This window comes from Pan paniscus, chromosome 20 (assembly GCF_029289425.2).
Source record: "Pan paniscus chromosome 20, NHGRI_mPanPan1-v2.0_pri, whole genome shotgun sequence".
Lineage (NCBI taxonomy): Eukaryota > Metazoa > Chordata > Mammalia > Primates > Hominidae > Pan > Pan paniscus.
In genome coordinates, this window is record NC_073269.2 from 13869140 (window position 1) to 13890506 (window position 21367).

A 21367-nucleotide genomic window follows, 5' to 3' on the forward strand; every position below is an offset into this window, starting at 1 on the left:
TCTCTCAGGGGCATGGGTGAGGTTGGTGCTATCTTCTTTCATCACCTTGGCATCTATGATGTAGAAGGGACTGGATATCTGGGGCTGGCAGAGTAAGGAGGGCAGGGCACTTACCAGACTCTGCAGGACCCTCTCTGTGGTGTTGAACTTCCTGGAGCCAGGGCGAGGCATGTCCTCCTCGTACTTCAGGTTGGTGATGGTGAAGTTGAGGGTGAACAGCACCAGGAGAGGGCCAGCAGCTGTAGTGGGAATTGAAAATAAACACTATGTTCAAAGTAGAGAAAATAGGGGTTTGGAATAGACTTATCTTTAAACATATACAAAATTTAAATTGAGAGAAAAATATGTACGTCTCCCTTGCCTATAATAATACAATTTATTTTTATAAAAATATATTATATAATAGTAGTTAGATGCTGAGCATAGCTACTTGTACATATTCAGTGCTCAATATTGTCTGATGTTATCTGTTATCTTTATTATGGCCATAATCATTGTTGCTATCATTGTCACCATCACCATCATTATTATCATCATCACCATGATAATCCCCATCATGATCACCCAAACATAATTATCACCACACTCAACACATCATCATTATCATAATAACCACATGACCATCACTGGCATCATCCTCATCACCATCATTGTTATTGTCATCAACGTCACCACTACCATCATCAACATCATCAGTACCATGGTCACCATCATAAACAGCACCAACACCACCATCATCATCATCATCATCACACTCAACACATCATTACCATCATAACCTTCACAACCATCACTGACAACATCCTCATGTCCGTCATCATCATTATCAGTAACATCACCACCACCATCATCAACAGCAACACCATAATCATAAATTATCATCACACTCAATATGCCATTATTACTATTACCACCACCACCACCACCATCATATCATCACATGAACACAAGCTCACTGAGGGCAGAGATGTTTTTATTGGTTCTATTTTCCTTGCTATATCCCTAGGGTCTGGTACACTGTAGGTGGCCAATACATTTTTTTTGGTTCACTCAGTATCACTAGATTTATTATGATTTTCCATTTTCATTTGACTGAAAATGGCACAGATGTTTGCATTCATCAGGCATGATCTAATACAGATACCATTGGCTGGTACTTACTTGTGGGGCTGGGGAGGGAGGATGGAGTCCCTGACCCAAGGTCCACTGTGGAGGTCCCAGGAGCTGAAAAAAGTCCTCATCAGTGAAAGCAGAAAGCACTCTCATGGCAGAAATGGCAAGAAGATAGACTATTATGAGGTCTGCTGCATGTGGGCTTGAGCTGGGTCTGTCTTTGGAGCTGGGGCAGAGGGCAGCTTGAGTAACTTCTGCCTTCCCAGCTCATTTGCTCAAGAGGAGGACTTATGGGTTAAAGAGGAGGGGCCAGCTCCTGCTCCACTTGATATAGGATCAGGGGCATCTGGACATGAGTTGAATACTCACTGCTGTTGGTGGGCACAGGGGTCCAATGGGTGAAACCTGCATAGAGAAGGAGGGAGGAGACTGGGTAAGGGTTAAGAAGATGTGGTGGACGCAATAGAGTTCAGGACTACCCTGGTGCAATTAAATGAGTTTCATGGGACAGGGGTCATTAAAGATTTCCTATCAGCATCCTCACAACAGGGAAGAGTGCCTAGAGGGAATGCCTCTCATGATAACGAAGAAACCATGAAGTCCAGAGCTTAGTCATCCCATGTAGAGCACGTGACAGAATTTTCAATGGCCAGGCAGGGAGTGTGCCCCCCAAGCCAGAGATTAGAGGTTGCACAGCCAGGAGGAAGAGACTCCTACCATATCACAGCTGCTCACCATTGACATAGAGACTGTTCCTGTCCAGGGTGTAGGGACCCAGCTCTTTGATGCCATTGGTCAGCTGGCTCAGCTCCCAGTATAGCTGCTCCCTGTCCACTCCAGGGCTTTTGGGGTCAAGACGGTGGGTGCAGATGGCATCCACTCCAGTGGCTGCTCCATCCTTCTCAGACCTGAGGAAGGTAGGAGGAGAAATGACAATGAAAAGATTGCCTAGGACTTGTCTTGAGATTGCTGAGGGAAACATATCAAGGAACCAGAGGAAATGAGAAACCTAGCAAAGAGGTGAGAAGCCACACTTAGATTATCTGAGTACACAGACCACTATCTTGGTTGGGACTGCAAGCAGCGTCATGGATATAATAATTTTAATAAAAGTGCAAGGTGAAACCTGCATTCTCATGGCATGGGAACAGGAGAACCCAGACTTTAGACTAGTGATGAGCTTGAAAGGCTGATGAATGTATGTGGATGAGGCATGGTTATCTTGAGAGAAATCCTGGGGACAGAATTTAACACCTAAATGAAAGGGAGGGGCAGGGAAAGGAGGGAATTCAGATGGGTGATCAGGGTAGTGTCTCAATCCTGATGATGAACCATGAAGATTTTGCATGTTGAGGTGGGGCATGGGGGTGTTACTATCAGGAAACAACTGGTTCTCAGGCCTATAACTCCTGAATTCCCCTTTTGGTGAAGATATACCTAGGAAGTGCAGCAAGGAAGCAGTGCAAAGTCTTTTAGAGTGGGAACAAGTTGGGCACCCAGGCTGGCTCTTCTAAAGTCTCACCTGAGCGAGGTCAGTCTGCAGCCAGAGTACAGAAGGCCAACACTGGTGTTCTTGAACATAGGACCAAGCTGTAGAGGAGGGAGAGGGAGGTGAGTAGTGGGGCTAAGGTGTGTGTGTGTAGGGGCAGATGTGAGGTGGGTGGAGCAGGCACCAATAAGCAGGACTGGTCTCTGTGGGTGGGGCTTGCGTCTCTTGGGGGGAAGGGGGAAAGTTGTTGCTATCTTCTTTCATCACCCTGGCATGGATGATGTAGAAGGGACTGGATATCTGGGGCTGGGCAGAGTGAGGAGGGAAGGGCACTAACCAGACTCTGCAGGACCCTCTCTGTGGTGTTGAACTTCCTGGAGCCAGGGCGATGCATGTCCTCCTCATACTTCAGGTTGGTGATGGTGAAGTTGAGGGTGAACGGCACCAGGAGAGGGCCAGTAGCTGTAGTGGGAATTGAAAATAAACACTATGCTCAAAGTCAAGAAATAGAGGTTTAGAATAGACTTATCTTTAAACGTGTGCAAAATTTAAATTGAGAGACAAGATATTTACCATATCTCCCTTGCCTATAATAATACAATTTATTTTTATGAAAGTATGTTATATAATAGTAGTTAGATGCTGAGCATAGCTAATCATGCATATTCAATGCTCAATATTGTCTGATGTTTTCTGTTATATTTATGATGGCTGGCCATCATGATTGGTGCTATCATTTTCACCATCATAAACAGCACCATCATCATCATCACACTCCACACACCATCGTTACCATCATAACCTTCACAACCATCACTGACAACATCCTTATGTCCATCATCATCATTGCCAGTAACGTCACCACCATCATCATCAACAGCATCACCATCATCATCAATCATCATCACACTCAACATGTCATTATTACTATCATAACCACCACCACCATCATCACATGAACACAAGCTCACTGAGGGCAGAGGTGCTTTTATTAGTTTTCTTTTCCTTGTATCTCTAAGGTCTGGTACGCTGCAAGTGGCCAATAAATTTTTTTGGTTCACTCAGTATCACTAGATTTACTATGATTTTCTATTTTCATTTGAGTGAAAATGGCACAGATGTTAACACTCATCAGGCATAATCTAAGGGAGATGCCATTGACTAGTACTTACTTGTGGGGCTTGGGAGGGAGAATGGAGTCCCTGAGGTTCCAAGGTCCACTGTGGAGGTCCCAGGAGCTGAGAAAAAGTGCTCATCAATGAAAGCAGAAAATAATCTCATGGTAGAAATGGCAAGAAGGTAGACTATTATGAGGTCTGCTGCATATGGCCATGAGCTGGGCTGTCTTTGGAGCTAGGGTGGAAGGGAGCTTCAATAACTTCTGCCTTCCCAGCTCCTTTGCTCAAGAGGGGGACTTATGGGTTTAAGAGGAGGGGCCAGCTCCTGCTCCACTTAATGTAGGATCAGGGGCATGTGGACATGAGTTGAATACTCACTGCTGGTGGTGGGCACAGAGGTCCGATGGGTGAAACCTGCATAGAGAAGGAGGGAGGAGACTTGGTAAGCGTTAAGGAGATATGAGGGACACAATAAGCGTCATGGCAATCCCAATGCAATTAAATGAGTTTCATGGGACAATGAGTTTCATGGGACTGGGGCCATTAAAGAGTTCCTATCAGTATCCTCACAACAGGGAAGAGTGCCCTGAGGGAACACAGTTCACGACAATGAAGAAACTGTGAAGTCCAGAACTTAGTCATCCCATCTACACCACATGACAGAATATTCAGTGGCCAGGCAGGGAGTGTGACTTCAAGCCAGAGATTAGATTCTTCCCAGACTCTAGAAGGAAAAGACTCCAACCACATCACGGCTGCTCACCATTGACATAGAGACTGTTACTGTCCAGGGTGTAGGGGCCCAGCTCTTTGATGCCATTGGTCAGTTGGCTCAGTTCCCAGTACAGCCGCTCTCTGTTGAGTCGAGGGCTTTTGGGGTCAAGATGATGGGTGCAGATGGCATCCACTCCAGTGGCTGCTCCATCCTTCTCGGACCTGGGGAAGGTAGGTGGGGAGAATGACTATGAAAAGATTACCTAGGTTGTGTCTTGAGACTGCTGATGGAAAGACAGTAAGGAACCAGAGGAAATGAGAAACCTGGGAAAGAGGTGAGAAGCTACACTTAGATTCTCTGAGGGCATGGACCACTGGCTTGCTTGGGACTGTGCACAGAGTCACAGATACAACCATGCTTATAAAAGTGCAAGGTGAAACCTGCATTCTCATAGCATGGGGACAGGAGAGCCCAGACTTGAGACCAGTGAAGAGCTGGAAACAGGGATGAAGGCACTTGGATGAGGCATGATTGTCTTGAGAGAAATTCTGGGGACAGAATTTAACACCTAAATGAAAGGGAGGGGCAGGGAATTCAGAGGGATGATCAGGATAGAGGCTCAATCCTGATGATGGACCATGCAGATTCTCCCTGTTGAGGTAAGGTGTGGGGGTGTTACTATCAGGAAACACATTGGTCCAGAAGCCAGTGACTCCTGAATTCCCCTTTTGGTGAGGATATCCCTAGGAGGTGCAGCAAGGAAGCAGTGCAAAATCTATTGGAGTGGGAACAACTGGGGCAGCCAGGCTGGATCTTCTAAGGTCTCACCTGAGAGAGGTCAGTCTGCAGCCAGAGTACAGAGGGCCAACACTGGTGTTCTTGAATATGGGACCAAGCTGTGGAGGAGCGAGAGGAAAGTGAGTAGGAGGGCTAAGGTGCATGTGTGTGGGGCAGAAGTCAGGTGGGTGGAGCAGGCAGGCACCAGTGGGCATGGCTGGCCTCAGTGAGCAGGGCTTGCATCTTTTGTGGGCAAGGGTGAGATGGATACAATCTTCTTCCATAGCCCTGGCATAGATGTATCTGGGATGGGGCAGGAGTAAAGTGGGTGGGGCTCTCACCAGACCCTGCAGGAACCTCTCTGTGGTGTTGAACTGCCTGGAGCCAGGGTGACCCATGTCCTCCCCATACTGCAGGTTGGTGATGGTGAAGTTGAGGGTGAATGGTACCAGGAGAGGACCAGCAGCCATAACTGGAATGGGAATAAACACTATGTTCAAAGCAGAGAAAATAGGAGTTTGCAATAGACTTATCTTTCAATATATGCAGAATTTAAATTGAGTGACAAAATATTTTCCATGCCTCCCTTGCCTATAATAATATAATTTATTTTTATAAAAGTATATTATATAATAGTAGGTGCTTAGCATAGCTGTTGGTGAATATTTATTGCTCAATACTGTCTGACATTTTCTGTTAACTTTATTATCATCATCATCACCATCACCATCATCGTCACCATCACCATCATTATCATCATCACCACCATGATAATCCCCATTATGACCACCACAAACATCATCACTCTCAACACATCATCATTACCATCATAACCCCACCACCATCACCTGAATCATCCTTATCACCATCCTCATCATTGTTATCAACATCACCACCACCATCAACATCAACACTATCATTATCATGATCATTATAAACAGCAACACTACCACCATCATCATCACCATCATACTCAATACGACATCATTACCATCACAATCTCCACCACCATCACCTGCATCATCCTCATTACCATCATCATTGTCATCAACATCACCACCACCATCATCAAGATCACCACTATCATCATTATAAACAGCAACACTATCACTATCATCATCACACTCAATACATCATAATTACCATCATAACCTCCTCTACCATCACCAGCATCATCCTCAACACCATCACCATCATCATCAACATCACTACTGCCATCATCAACAGTATGACCATCATCATCATCATCATCATAAACAATGTCACCACCACAATCATCATCATCCCACTCAACACATCATCATTACCATTGTAACTACCACCACCATCATCATCATCACAAGAATACAAGCTCACTGAGGGCATAGATTTTTTTAAAATTGATTTTCTTTTTCTTACTGTATTCCTGGGGTCTGGTACACAGTAGGTGGCCAAAACAAATTTGTCACAAGCATTCTTATACACCAATAACAGACAAACACAGAGCCAAATCATAAGTGAACTCCCATTCATAATTGCTTCAAAGAGAATAAAATACCTAGGAATGCAACTTACAAGGGACGTGAAGGACCTCTTCAAGGAGAACTACAAACCACTGCTCAATGAAATAAAAGAGGATACAAACAAATGGAAGAACATTCCATGCTCATGGGTAGGAAGAATCAATATCGGGAAAATGGTCATACTGACCAGGGTAATTTATAGATTCATTGCCATCCCCATCAAGCTACCGATGACTTTCTTCACAAAATTGGAGAAAACTACTTTAAAGTTCATACGGAACCAAAAAAGAGCCCGCATCGCCAAGTCAATCCTAAGCCAAAAGAACAAAGCTGGAGGCATCATGCTACCTGACTTCAAACTATACCAAAAGGCTACAGCAACCAAAACAGCATGGTACTGGTACCAAAACAGAGATATAGATCAGTGTAACAGAACAGAGCCCTCAGAAATAATGCCACATATCTACAACTATCTGATCTTTGACAAACCTGAGAAAAACAAGCAATGGGGAAAGGATTCCCTATTTAATAAATGGTGCTGGGAAAACTGGCTAGCCATATGTAGAAAGCTGAAACTGGATCCCTTCCTTACACCTTATACAAAAATTAATTCAAGATGGATTAAAGACTTAAACGTTAGACCTAAAACCATAAAAACGCTAGAAGAAAACCTAGGCATTACCATTCAGGACATAGGCATGAGCAAGGACTTCATGTCTAAAACACCAAAAGCAATGGCAACAAAAGCCAAAATTGACAAATGGGATCTAATTAAACTAAAGAGCTTCTGCACAGCAAAAGAAACTACCGTCGGAGTGAACAGGCAACCTATAAAATGGGAGAAAATTTTCACAACCTACTCATCTGACAAAGGGCTAATATCCAGAATCTACAGTGAACTCAAACACATTTACAAGAAAAAAGCAAACAACCCCATCAAAAAGTGGGTGAAGAACATGAACAGACACTTCTCAAAAGAAGACATTTATGCAGCCAAAAAACACATGAAAAAATGCTCACCATCACTGGCTATCAGAGAAATGCAAATCAAAACCACAACGAGATACTATCTCACACCAGTTAGAATGGCAATCATTAAAAAGTCAGGAAACAACAGGTGCTGGAGAGGATGTGGAGAAATAGGAACACTTTTACACTGTTGGTGGGACTGTAAACTAGTTCAACCATTGTGGAAGTCAGTGTGGCGATTCCTCAGGGATCTACAACTAGAAATACCATTTGACCCAGCCATCCCATTACTGGGTATATACCCAAAGGATTATAAATCATGCTGCTATAAAGACACATGCACACGTATGTTTATTGCGGCACTATTCACAATAGCAAAGACTTGGAACCAACCCAAATGTCCAACGATAGACTGGATTAAGAAAATGTGGCACATACACACCATGGAATACTATGCAGCCATAACAATGATGAGTTCATGTCTCTGTAGGGACATGGATGAAATTGGAAATCATCCTCAGTAAACTATCGCAAGGACAAAAAACCAAACACTGCATGTTCTCACTCATAGGTGGGAATTGAACAATGAGAACACGTGGACACAGGAAGGGGAATATCACACTCTGGGGACTGTTGCAGGGTGGGGGACGGGGGAGGGATAGCATTAGGAGATATACCTAATGCTAAATGATGAGTTAATGGGTGCAGCACACCAGCATGGCACATGTATACATGTGTAACTAAACTGCACATTGTGCACATGTACCCTAAAACTTAAAGTTTAATAAAAAAAAGTGAAAAGGATGAGAAAAAACAAACAAACAAATTTGTCCACTCAGTATCACTAGATTTACTATGATTTTCCATCTTTATTTGAGTGAAAATGACAGAGATGTTTACACTAATCAGCTATGCTCTCATAGAGATGTCATTGACTGATACTTACTTGTGGGGCTGGAGAGGGAGGATGGAGTCCCTGAGGTTCCAAGATCCACTGTGGAGGTCTGAGGAGCTGAGGAAAAGTTCTCATCAGTGAAAGCAGAAAGCACTCTCTTGGCAGAAATGGCAAGAGGGGAGACTATTTATGGGGTTTGTTGCATGTGTAGCTTGAGCTGGGTCGGTCTCTTGAGCTGGGCAGAGGAGCACTTAAATAACTTCTGCCCTCCTAAATCCTTTGCTTATGAAGAGGACTTAATGGGTTTATGAGGAGGGGCCAGCTCCTGCTCCTCTTGGTGTAGGAACCGAGGCATGTGGATATGAGTTGAATACTCACTGCTGGTGGTGGACACAGAGCTCTGATGAGTGAAACCTGCATAGAGAAGGAGGGAGGAGAGTGGGTAAGAGACAAGGAGAGGTGGGGGACCAAATGTAGGTCAATGCTACCCTGGTGCAATGAACTGAGTTTCATGGTACAGGGACCATTGAAGATTTCCTATCAGCATCCTCACATCAGGAAAGAATCCCCTGAGGGAACACAGTCCATGATGGTAAGGAAACCATGAAGTCCAGACCTTAGTCATCCCATGTAGAGCACATGACAGAATTTTCAAAGGCCAGGCAGGGAGTGTGACCTCTAGTTAGAGATTAGAGGCTGCCCAGCAAGGGGGAAGAGATTTCAACCACATCACAGCCACTCACCATTGACATAGAGACTGTTCCTGTCCAGGATGTAGGGGCCCAGCTCTTCAATGCCATTGGTCAGCTTGCTTAGCTCCCAGTACAGCTGCTCCCTGTTGAGTCCAGGGCTTTTGGGGTCAAGGCGGTGGGTGCAGATGGCATCCACTCCAGTGGCTGCCCCATCTTTCTCGAGCCTGGGGAGGGTCAGTGGGAAAAATGACAATGAAAAGATTATCTCGGAAGGGTCTTGCGATTGCTGAGGGAAGGACAGCAAGGACCAGAGAAATGAGAAACCTGGGAAAGAGGTGAGAAGCCACATCGACTCTTAGTGCATGGACTATTGGCTTGCTGAGGACTGTGAGCAGAGTAACGGATACAATGACAAGATGAAACTGACATTTTCATGGACGAGACAGGGGAGCCGGACTTGAGCCCAGTGAAGAGCTCGAAATGAGGATGAAATCACGTGGATGAGGCATGATTGTCCTGAAAGAAATCCTGGGGACAGAATTTAACATGTAAAGGAAAGGGAGGCACAGGGAATGGAGGGAATTCAGAGGGATGATAAAGGGAGAGGCTCAATCCTGATGATGTGCCATGCAGAGTCTCTCTGTTGAGGTGGAGTGTAGGGGTGTTACTGTCAGGAAACACACTGATCCTGAAGCCTGTGACTCCTGAATTCCATCTTTGGTGAGGATATCCCTAGGAAGTGCAGCAAGGAAGCAGTGCAAAGTCTTTTGGAGTGAGTACAAGTGGGGCAGCCAGGCTGGAAATTCTAAGTTCTCACCTGAGCAAGGTCAATCTGCAGCCAGAGTACAGAGGGCCAACACTGGTGTTCTTGAACAAAGGCTTGAGCTGTGGAGGAGGGAGAGGGCGGTGAGTAGGAGGGCTAAGTTTTATGTAAGAGCCAGGCAGAAGTGAGGTGGGCAGGGCTGGCCTCGGTGGGGGAGGCTTGCATCTGTCTCTTTTTTTCTTTTTTTTGTGAGATGGAGTTTCGCTGTTTTGCCTAGGCTGGAGTAAAGTGGCATGATCTTGACTCACTGCAACCTCTGCCTCCTTGATTCAAGTGATTCTCTTGCCTCACCCTCCCAAGTAGCTGGGATTACAGGCATGCACCACCATGCTTGGCTAATTTTTGTATTTTAGTAGAGATGAGGTTTCACCATGTTGGCCAGGCTGGTCACAAACTCCTGACCTCAGGTGATCCACCCGCCTTGGCCTCCCAAAGTGCTGGTATTACAGGCATGAGCCACTGCTCCCGGCTGAGGCTTGCATCTCTTGGGGCAAGAGTGAGTTGGGTGTGATATTCTTCCATTGCCCTGGCATGGATGATGTAAGAAGGACTGGGTATCATGAGCAGGGCAGAGTGTGGAGGGCAGGACACTAACCAGACCCTGCAGGACTCTCTCCGTGGTGTTGAACTTCCTGGAGCCAGTGCGACGCATGTCCTCCTCGTACTGCAGGTTGGTGATGGTGAAGTTGAGGGTGAACGGCATCAGGAGAGGGCCAGCAGCTGTAGTGTGAGTGTGAAATAAACATTATGTTCAAAGTAGAGAGAATAGCACTTTGTAATAACCATACGCAGCAATTAAATTGAGTGACATAATAAATATTTTCCACGCCTTTCTTATCTATGATACAATTCATTTTCTAAAGTAGATTATATAATAGTAGTTAGATACTGAGCATAGCTCTTGTTACATATTTAGTGCTCAATATTGTAAGGTGATATCTGTTATCTTTATTATCACCATCACCATCATCACTATCATTGTCATCATTATTATTATCATTATTGTCATCACAAGTACCACCAGCACCACCATGACAATCCCCATCATGAACCACAAACATCATCATCACCATCATCACATTCAACATATCATTAACATCATAACCCCACCACCATCACCGACATCATCCTCATCACCATCATTGTCATTGTCATCGATATCACCATTACCATCATCAATGTCACTAGCATAATAATAATCATCATCATCATCAACACCACCACCATCATCGTCACACTCAACGTATCATTATTACCATAATAACCCCCACCACCATCACCAGCATCTTCTTCAACATCATCATCATCATCATCATTGTCATCAACATCACTATCACCATCATCAACAGTATCACAAGCATCATCATCATCATCATCGTCATCAACAGCACCACCACCATCATCATCATCATGACAAGAATACAAGCTCACTAAGAGCAGAAATTTTGTGTTGGTTTTGTTTTCCCTCCTGTATCTCTAGGATCTGGTACACACGAGGTGGCCAACAAATTTCGTTGGTCCACTCACTATCAGTAGATTTGCTATGATTTTCCATCTTCATCTAAGTAAAAATGACAGAGATAGCATGCTCTAATAGAGATGCCATTGACTGGTACTTACTCATGGGGCTGGGGCTGGAGGATGGAGTCCCTGAGGTTCCCACATCCACTGTGGAGGTCCCAGGAGCTGAGGAGAAGTCCTCATTAGTGAGAGCAGAAAGCATTACCATGGCAGAAATGCCAAGAGGTGACACTTTTATAGGGTTTGCTGCATGTGGGCTTGAGCTGAGTCTGTCTTTGAAACTGGGGCAGAGGGGAGCTTGAATAATTTCTGCCTTCCCAGCTGCTTTGCTCAAGGGGAGGACTTATGGGTTTATGAGGAGGGGCAGCTCCTGCTTTGCTTGGTGTAGGATCATGGGCATGTGGACATGAGTTGAATACTCACTGCTGGTGGTAGGCATAGAGCTTCGATGGGTGAAACCTGCATAGAGAAGGAGGGAGGAGTGTGGGTAAGTTACAAGCAGATGTGGGGGACCAAACAGGGGTCAGGGCTACCCTGGTGCAATGGAAGGAGTTTCATGCAGCAGGGACCATTAAAGATTTCCTATCAGTGCCCTCACATCAGGGAAGAATGCCCTGATGGAATTCATTCCATGATGATGAAGAAACCATGAAGTCCTGGCCAGGTGTGGTGGCTCAAGCCTGTAATCCCAGTACTTTGGGAGACCAAGGCAAGGTGGATTACAAGGTCAAGAGATTGAGACCATCCTGGCCAACATGGTGAAACCCTGTCTCTACTAAAAATACAAAAATTAGCTGGATGTGGTGGCATGCACCTGTAGTCCCAGCTACTCAGGAGGCTGAGGCAGGAGAATTGCTTGAATCCGGGAGGCGGAGGTTGCAGGGAGCTGAGATCATGCCACTGCACCTCAGCCTGGTGACAGAGCGAGACTCCATCTCAAAAAAAAAAAAAAAAAAAAAAAGATACCATGAAGTCCGGAAATTAGTCATCCCATGTAGAGCACAGGACCAAATTTTCAATTGCCTGACAGTGAGTGTGACCTCAAGCCAGAGATTACAGGCTGCTCAGCAAGGAGGAAGAGCCTCCAACCAATCACAGCTGCTCACCATTGACATAGAGACTGTTCCGGTCCAGGGTGTAGGGGCCCAGCTCCTGGATGCCATTTGTCAGATTGCTCAGCTCCCAGTACAGTCGCTCTCTGTCCAGTCCGAGGTCTTCAGGGTCAGGGCGATGTGTGCAGATGGCATCCACTGCCGTGGCTGAGCTATCCTTCTCTGGCCTGGGTAAGAACCTACATATGCTTAGTCCATCCACCTCTCCATCCTTTTGTCCTTCCTTTCCACTCTTTGTCAACCCCTAATGCGGACTCTGGGGAAACTGTGGTTAACAAGAATGTGGCTCTCAGGCCGGGCATGGTGGCTCATGCCTGTAATCCCAACACTTTGGGAGGCCAAGGCAGGTGGATCATGAGGTCAAGAGATTGAGACCATCCTGGCTAACATGGTGAAACCCTGTCTCAACTAAAAATACAAAAATTAGCTGGGCATGGTGGTACGTGCCTGCAGTCCCAGCTACTTGGGAGGCTGAGGCAGGAGAATTGCTTGAACCTAGGAGCCAAAGGTTACAGTGAGCCGAGATCGCGCCACTGCACTCCAGTCTGGGCAACAGAGTGAGACTCTATCTCAAAAAAAAAAAAAAAAAAGAATGTGGTTCTCATCAGAGAGATGCCCACCATAAACAAATTACTAGGATGATTAGTGGAAGCAGAAAGCATTACCATTGCAGAAATGCCAAGAGGTGACACTTTTATAGGGTTTGCTGCATGTAGGCTTGAGCTGTCTGTCTTTGGAACCGGGGCAGAGGGGAGCCTGAATAACTTCTGGCCTTCCCAGCTGCTTTGCTCAAGAGAAGGGCTTATGGGTTTATGAGGAGGGGCAGCTCCTGCTTTGCTTGGTGTAGGATCCTAGGATAATAATGCCAGGGATCTGCATGGCCCCGAATAAGCCTCCTAAAGTACTAGGTGTGCGACAGCTATACTTAGGGTTAATCTGTAATCCATAGCAGTGGCCCTTGTACTGGTGCACGTAGCAGTGGCCCTCCTACTGGTGCCCATGGCATGGCGTTTTCAAATGGTGGGATCAGAAGGTTCAAGTCATCCTCTCTAGATCCTATGGACCAGCAGGGCTAGGAGATTTGTTATGAGACTCAAGGGAGCTAAATGGCTTGGGGAAAATGCCCTTTTTGGCTGGTCCGTCTGAAACTGTGGCTGGTCCAACATGCAGTCAGAAGGTCTTCATGTCTCAGCACCTGTTCCCGGCCACAGGACGTGGACTCACCTACCTAGCCACCTACTATTGAGTGATTAGAGAGAAACGGGCTCTTTCCCTACGTCCCAGGGTTGTGAGTAGCTCTATAGTAGGAACGACTTTATAGTAACAACTACCATTTATTAAATACTTCCTATGCAGCAGGCCCAGCATTTTGTATTCATAATCACATATTTTCATCCTCAAACATCCCTATGGGTTGGTACTGCTCAATTCCCCAAGTCAGTACTATACTAATTATATTATGTACAACACAATTATATATAAGATAAAATATATAAAATGTAGATCTGTAAATATAAACTTAATATAGAAATATATGATATCGTTTTGCATTTTATACATTATATTATATAGTATATATAATATATATTATTATACCTCTACCTAACATATATTAAACTGGTTTATATATAACTATTTTATATAATTATAGAACTCTATAACTATTATATAACTATTTTTTATATAACCACCATATACCTCTACCTAACATATATTAAACTGGTTTATATATAACTATTGTATATAACTATATAACTATTTTTATATAACTACCATGTACATTTAGATGCTTCTTGACTCATGATGGTATTATGTCCTGATAAACCCATGTTTTTTATTTTATTTTTTTGTTTTTGTTTTCTTTTGTTTTTGGAGATGGAGTCTCACTCTGCTGCTCAGGCTGGAGTTCAGTGGTGTGATCTCGGCTCACTGCAACCTCTGCCTCCCAGGTTCAATCCATTCTCCTGCCTCAGCCTCCCGAGTAGCTGGGACTACAGGTACCCACCACCACACCCAGCTAATTTTTGTATTTTTAGTAGAGATGGGTTTTCTCCATGTTTGCCAAGCTGATCTTGAACTACTGACCTCAGGTGATACACCTGCCTCAGCTTCCCAAAGTGCTGGGATTACAGGCATGAGCCATGCACCCAGCCTGTTTTTTGTTTTTTGGAGAAAAGAGTCTTGCTCTGTCATCCAGGCTGGAGTGCAGTGGTGTGATCTTGACTCACTGTAACTTCCATCTCCTAAGTTCAAGTGATTCTCACGCTTCAGTCTCCCGAGTAGCTGGAACTACAGTTGTCACACCACGCCTGGCTAATTTTTGTATTTTTAGTAGAGACAAGATTTTGCCATTTGGACAGCCTGGTCTCAAACTCCTGGCCTCAAGTGATCCACCTGCCTCAGCCTCCCAAAGTGCTGGGATGACAGGTGTGAGCCATCATGCCCAGCCCTGACAAATCCATTGTGAACTGAAAATGTCATAAGTCAAAAATGCTCTGTAGCCAGGCGTGATGGCTCACACCTGTAATCCCAGGATTTTGGGAGGCCAAGGTGGGAGGATTCCTTGAGCCCAGGAGTTCAAGGCCACCTGGGCAACATGGCAAGACCCTCCTCTCCACAAAAAAAAAATTAAAAAAAAATAGCCAGGTGTGGTGGCACACACCTGTAGTCCCAGCTACTCGGGAGGCTGAGGTAGGAGGATCACTTGAGCCCAGGAGTTCGAGGCTGCAGTGAGCTATGATCGCACCCGTGCATTCCAGTCTGGGTTACAGAGCAAGACTCTGTCTCAAAAATAAAAATAAAAATAAAAATCGACTATACCTAACCTACAGAACATGATAGGTTAGCCTATCCTACCTTAAACATGCTCTGAACCCTTACATTAGCCTACATTTGGGCAAAATCACCTAACACAAAGCCTATTTTATAATAAACTGTTGAATATCTCATATAATTTATTGAATATTGTACTGAAAGTGAATGACAGAATGGTTGCATGGGTGTTGAAGGTATGCTTTCTACTGAATGCATATTGCTATGGCATTATCACAAAGTTTGAAAAATCATAAGTTGAATCATTGTAATTCATGGACTGTTTATATATAGAATATATACTAGGTATATGTAGTTGTATGTATCCACATGTATACTATATATAATATATATTTGAATATTATATGTATTTATACTTATATGATTTAATATATTATATATACACATATTATTATACATGATGTATATTATATGTAACATATATGTTATATTATAACATGTTATATGTTAATGTCAGATATGTTATATACATCACATACACATATATGTTATATACATTATATATAACATAAGTTATACACGTTATATATGTATATATTACATTATATACAACAATACATAATGTATATGTTATATGTTGTATATAATACATAACAAATACAATGTATACATTATATATAACAATTATGTATAATAAATAATTATACATCATATATCATATATAACATACATTATATGTAACATAATGTATATTAAACTGATTTATAAAATATAATGTATATGTTACATATGACAGATAGTATATATTATAACATATAATATTGTTCTATTATAACATATGTTATATGTTATAACATAATATTGTTATATTATATCATATGTTATATACATCACACATACACATATATGTTATATACATTATGTATAACATAAAAGTTATACATATGTTATATATATTATATTATATATAACAATATATAATGTATGTTATATGTTGTATATAATATATAACAATTATAATATATAACTATATATAACAATTATATATTATATATAATTATATATAACAATTATATATTATATATAATTATATATAACATAGTTATATATAACATTATATATAATATATAATTATATATAAAAGCTTTATATAATATATAATTATATATATCATATATAACACATACATTATATGTAACATAATGTATGTGTTATATATAACTTGTACTATATATGCTATAACATATATAACATGTATACAATATAACAATATGTATAACATATACATTATATATAACTTGTTATATATGTATATAACATGCATATAAAAATGTGTCTATAAACATGTTTATAAAATATGCCTCAATATGTATATAAAATATATGTCTATATATAATATATGTATTTTATATATATAATATGTCAGGAAATAGGGCACAGAAGGCTTCAGGCACTTGCTCAGAGTCACAGATAGTAAATGGCAGAGCTGGGTTGGTTTAGAACTGAGGTCTGCCTGAGTTCACCAATGCTCTTAGCCATTAGGGCCCCCCGTCCCCTCTTCCCCCTGGGAAGGAAAGGAAACTGGAGGTAGATGACTGACAGTCTCTCTTGGGAGAGCCACACTTGGAGATTCTGTGAGAGAGGTGTGGAAGGTGAGAATGCCAGGCAGGAAATGATATCAACCGCTGTCTACCCTAAAAGACCTGCCCTTTCCAGCACTCAGGGACAGTGCCCTCGGTGCCTCTCAGTCACCCTCAGACCGGCCAGGCCCTCTGTGGCTGCATCTGAGCCACTCAGGAGCTGACCTCCTGCCTGTAAGGGCTGAACGCCTTCCTTTCCTCCCCTCTTAGATTCTCTGGGCAAGTTCCCTTAGAGGGAAGTCAGATTGGGGTTTTCCACATGCTGCAAGTTCATAATGGGGGCAGAGGAGGAAGTGCCACCTAAGGGATAGGAGTTTGGATATAGAACCTGAAGTCCTGCAGTTGCTTTGTGTGTCCTGGCACAAGCCACTTAACCTGGGCCTCAGTTTCCCCTTCTGCTCCTGCTTCATGAGGCTGTTGCAAGCACTGATGAGGCATTAAATATAAAGTACATAATGCAGTGCCTTGGGTCTTAGGAATAGTTATCTGCTGCTGCTGGTGGTGATGCTTAGTATCCATGGGCAATAGTTGTTCCAAGTATGAACAGAGTCAGGGAGCCCAGAGACTAGGGTCATATTCACCTGTTGGGCTGTGTTTTTCTTAGGGAGGGTCTCACCTGAGTGAGGCTAGTCTGCAGCCTGAATAGAGGTATTCCAGACTGCTATTCCTGAACAAGGGTTTGAGCTGCAAGGAAGGAGAGGGGAGGTGAGAAACAACAGCTGTGGGAAGCCAGGAAGAGTGGGGCATTGGAGGGGTGGACCAGGGTGAGGTGGGCGTGGCTGAAATCAGTGGGCGGGGCAGGGAAAGGTGGGCGTGGCTGGCATCAGTAGGCGGGGTAGGGTGAGGTGGGCTTGGCTAAAATCAGTGGGTGGGGCAGGGAAAGGTGGCTAGGGTTGGATGAGGTGGGCGTGGCTGGCATCAGTGGGCGAGGCAGTGTGAGGTGGGCTGGTTTATCTAAGTGGGCGAGGGAGGAGTACGGTGGGCGGGGCTCTCACCAGACCCTGCAGTTCTCTCTCTGTGGCGTTGAACTTCCTGGAACCAGGGTGCCGCATGTCCTCCTCGTACTGCAGGTTGGTGATGGTGAAGTTGAGGGTGAAGGGCACCATGAATGGGACTGTGGCTGCTGCAAGGAAGGAGAAAAGAAGGCCACGCCTGAGTCAGATCTGAACTGACTCTAAGTCAATTTCTGAGGACCCAGACGGAGTGCTTGAAGCAAGAGTCTGAAGCAGACAGGTGGGTGCTTTAGTTTGGACGGATAATGGAAAGCCAGGTAAGGAGAAAAGTGGGATGTTCCTAAAATGCCTTACCTGGGCCCAGAAGCAGGTTAGGGGACCAGAAGCAGGTTAGGGGACCAGGGTAGGTGTATTGGGTCAGAACGTGTGCCTACTGGAAGCTGAGGTCTCAGACTCTGCCAGGTGCCCATACCCGCCCTAACAAACTCTAGCTGAGAAGTTAAAAGGGAAAAGGACTGGAACAGTCTCATGCTTTGGGGAACAAGAAGGGAAAAAAGAGTCAACTCAATCCCATTGAACACTGAACAACAACAATAAAAATCAAACAGCAGTCCTTAAAGCAGACCTTCTCTCGCCTGCTTTACTTGGCTACCCTTCCCTACTCAAGCCCAAAACTCCCAAAACTCCCAGAACTTGCCCTTCCTTTAATAAAGAGGAGACCACATGGTAGAGAGACATAGTTACCGTGGTTACGGCCACACTAGTGAGTCAGATTTGGTTTCAAATCTCCTCTCTGCCCCTCACCAGCCAAGTGACCATGGACATGTTACCTGTCCATACCTCAGTTTCTTCCGCTGTAATACAATGGGCAATATGGGCCAGGCGCGGTGGCTCACACCTGTGAGCTCCCAGCACTTTGGGAGGCCAAGGCGGGCAGATCACTTGAGGTCAGGAATTCGAGACCAGCCTGGCCAACACAATGAAACCCCGTCTCGACTAAAAATACAAAAATTAGCCAGGCGTGGTGGCATGCACTTGTAATCCTGGCTACTTGGGAGGCTGAGGCAGGGGAATCCCTTGAACCCGGGAGACGGAGGCTGCAGTGAGCTGAGATTATACCACTGCACTCCAGCCTGGGCGACAGAGTGAGACTCTGTCTCAAAAAATAAAAAAAATTTAAAAAGGCGGCGAGGGGCATAATGATATTTTGGAGGGAAATTAGGAAGGTTACATGACTGTTAAAAAGAGCACATCTCCAGTGCATTACATTGAGTGGAAAAGAAGCCAATTTCAAAGGTGACATGTTGTACATTTCCATTTATATAACATCTTCAAAATAAAATTGTAGAGACGGAGATGGAGATGGAAAGCAGAATAGCTATTCTATGCAATAGTGTTGGGCTCAGTGGGCATGATTATGAAGGCTAGCATGAGGGGAATCTTTGGGGGAATGGAACAGTTCTGAATCTTGATGGTGGTGGGATTATAGGGCTATGCCCATGTGATAAAAATTGCATAGGGCTACCCACACGCACGCACACACACATGCATGCACACACGTGCACAGACGCACACACGTGCACACATGCACACAGATGCATGCATGCACACACGCATGCACACATGCACATATGCACACACATGCCTGCACACACACGCACATACACAAGCTCACATATGCACACACGCGTGTAAAACCAGTAAAATGGATTTTAACAATGTCAGTTTGCTGCTTTTGATATTGTATTAGAGTTATGTAAGATGTAGCCATTGGGGAGAAACTGGGTGAAGGATACAGGGGAATGCTACACTATTTTCGCAACATCTCCTGAATTTATTTATTATTTATTTCAAAATGAAAAGTTATTTATTATTTATTTATATTATTATTTACTTTATATTTATTATTTATTTCAAAATGAAAAGTTAAAAATAAATAATACATAGCATATGGCATGCCGTATAGTAAGTGCTCAATAACTTGGTTGTCTTTTATTGTCAATTGTAATTGCTTATTCCATTTCAGTCTTGCCCAATACACTGTAAACTTGGTGAGGGGAGGGACTGCATTTGACTTAGTCAACATCTTATCCCCCTGCCCAGCCCAGAATAGGTGCCTGATAAATATTTGTTAAACCAAATTCCCTGGTAGCCCCTGTGCTAGGTGTTCTTACATAGAGTTGCATTTAACATTTGCAAACAATTTATGAAATATTATTATCCTCAATTGGCAGGTGAGGAAACTGAGGTACTGAGAGGATAAGTAAATTGCTCAAAGTCAACATGGCTGGAGAATGAGGAGGACCCTTCTCCTGCTCTTGAGGAGTTCGGAGCAGAGCGAGGATTACCATGACTGCTCTAGGTTTCCTCACGCCATCCTTTACCAACATCTCCCAGTTATATATATAATTTGTATAACTATATATATGGAATATATATATTTATATACAGAGAAACATACATATATAACTATATACAGTTACAGATATAGAAACTATATATATAACTATATATAGAGAGACACTATATATATAACTATACGTTTTATATATGTGGTTACTATATGGTAACTATATATATGGTTATATATAACTATATATGGTTATATATAGTTATGGCTATATAAATAACTATATATGGTTATATATAGTTATGGCTATATAAATAACTATATATAACATATATGTTATATGTATAGCCATAAATATATTTTTATATAACATATATGTTATAACATCTATCTATCTAACCAAATAGAAACTTTCGAACTGAAACATAAAGTAACTGAGATAAAAAGAATTCAATGGATGGGCAGGCAGAATGGAACTGATAGAGAAAAGGCTTGGTGATTGTGAAAATATTCTATAAAAATTATTAAACCTGGGCCGGGCACGGTGGCTCACGCCTGTAATCCCAGCTCTTTGGGAGGCTGAGGCGGGCGGATCACGAGGTCAGGAGATTGAGACCATCCTGGCTAACACGGTGAAACCCCGTCTCTACTAAAAAATACAAAAAATTAGCCGGGCATAGTGGCGGGTGCCTGTAATCCCAGCTACTCCGGAGGCTGAGGCAGGAGAATGGCGTGAGCCCAGGAGGCGGAGCTTGCAGTGAGCCGAGATCGCGCCACTACACTCCAGCCTGGGTGACAGAGCGAGATTCCATCTCAAAAAAAAAAAAAAAAAAAAAAATTATTAAACCTGAAATTCGGAGAGGAAAAAAGATTGGTAAATAACAAAATGAACAGAACCTCAGGGTCTCTTGGGGCAACATCATTTC

At 43.4% G+C, this 21367-nt stretch overlaps 1 protein-coding gene across 3 annotated transcripts in view; it reads right to left on the reverse strand.

The window, feature by feature from the left end:
- Positions 1 to 21367, reverse strand: part of MUC16 (mucin 16, cell surface associated) — a 239107-nt gene that overhangs the window by 71642 nt on the left and 146098 nt on the right. For all 3 annotated transcript variants that reach the window (XM_063599829.1, XM_055102885.2, XM_014342466.5), the window contains 21 exons: positions 18134 to 18261; positions 17755 to 17822; positions 12721 to 12893; positions 12038 to 12073; positions 11714 to 11779; positions 10689 to 10813; positions 10088 to 10155; positions 9322 to 9494; positions 8957 to 8992; positions 8630 to 8695; positions 5554 to 5684; positions 5264 to 5331; positions 4484 to 4656; positions 4099 to 4134; positions 3775 to 3840; positions 2940 to 3064; positions 2636 to 2703; positions 1849 to 2021; positions 1483 to 1518; positions 1162 to 1224; positions 115 to 239 (listed from right to left, as the gene is read on the reverse strand). In XM_063599829.1, the coding sequence (XP_063455899.1) occupies positions 115 to 239; positions 1162 to 1224; positions 1483 to 1518; positions 1849 to 2021; positions 2636 to 2703; positions 2940 to 3064; positions 3775 to 3840; positions 4099 to 4134; positions 4484 to 4656; positions 5264 to 5331; positions 5554 to 5684; positions 8630 to 8695; positions 8957 to 8992; positions 9322 to 9494; positions 10088 to 10155; positions 10689 to 10813; positions 11714 to 11779; positions 12038 to 12073; positions 12721 to 12893; positions 17755 to 17822; positions 18134 to 18261 (2003 nt within the window). The remainder of the gene's footprint in view (positions 1 to 114; positions 240 to 1161; positions 1225 to 1482; positions 1519 to 1848; positions 2022 to 2635; positions 2704 to 2939; positions 3065 to 3774; positions 3841 to 4098; positions 4135 to 4483; positions 4657 to 5263; positions 5332 to 5553; positions 5685 to 8629; positions 8696 to 8956; positions 8993 to 9321; positions 9495 to 10087; positions 10156 to 10688; positions 10814 to 11713; positions 11780 to 12037; positions 12074 to 12720; positions 12894 to 17754; positions 17823 to 18133; positions 18262 to 21367) is intronic.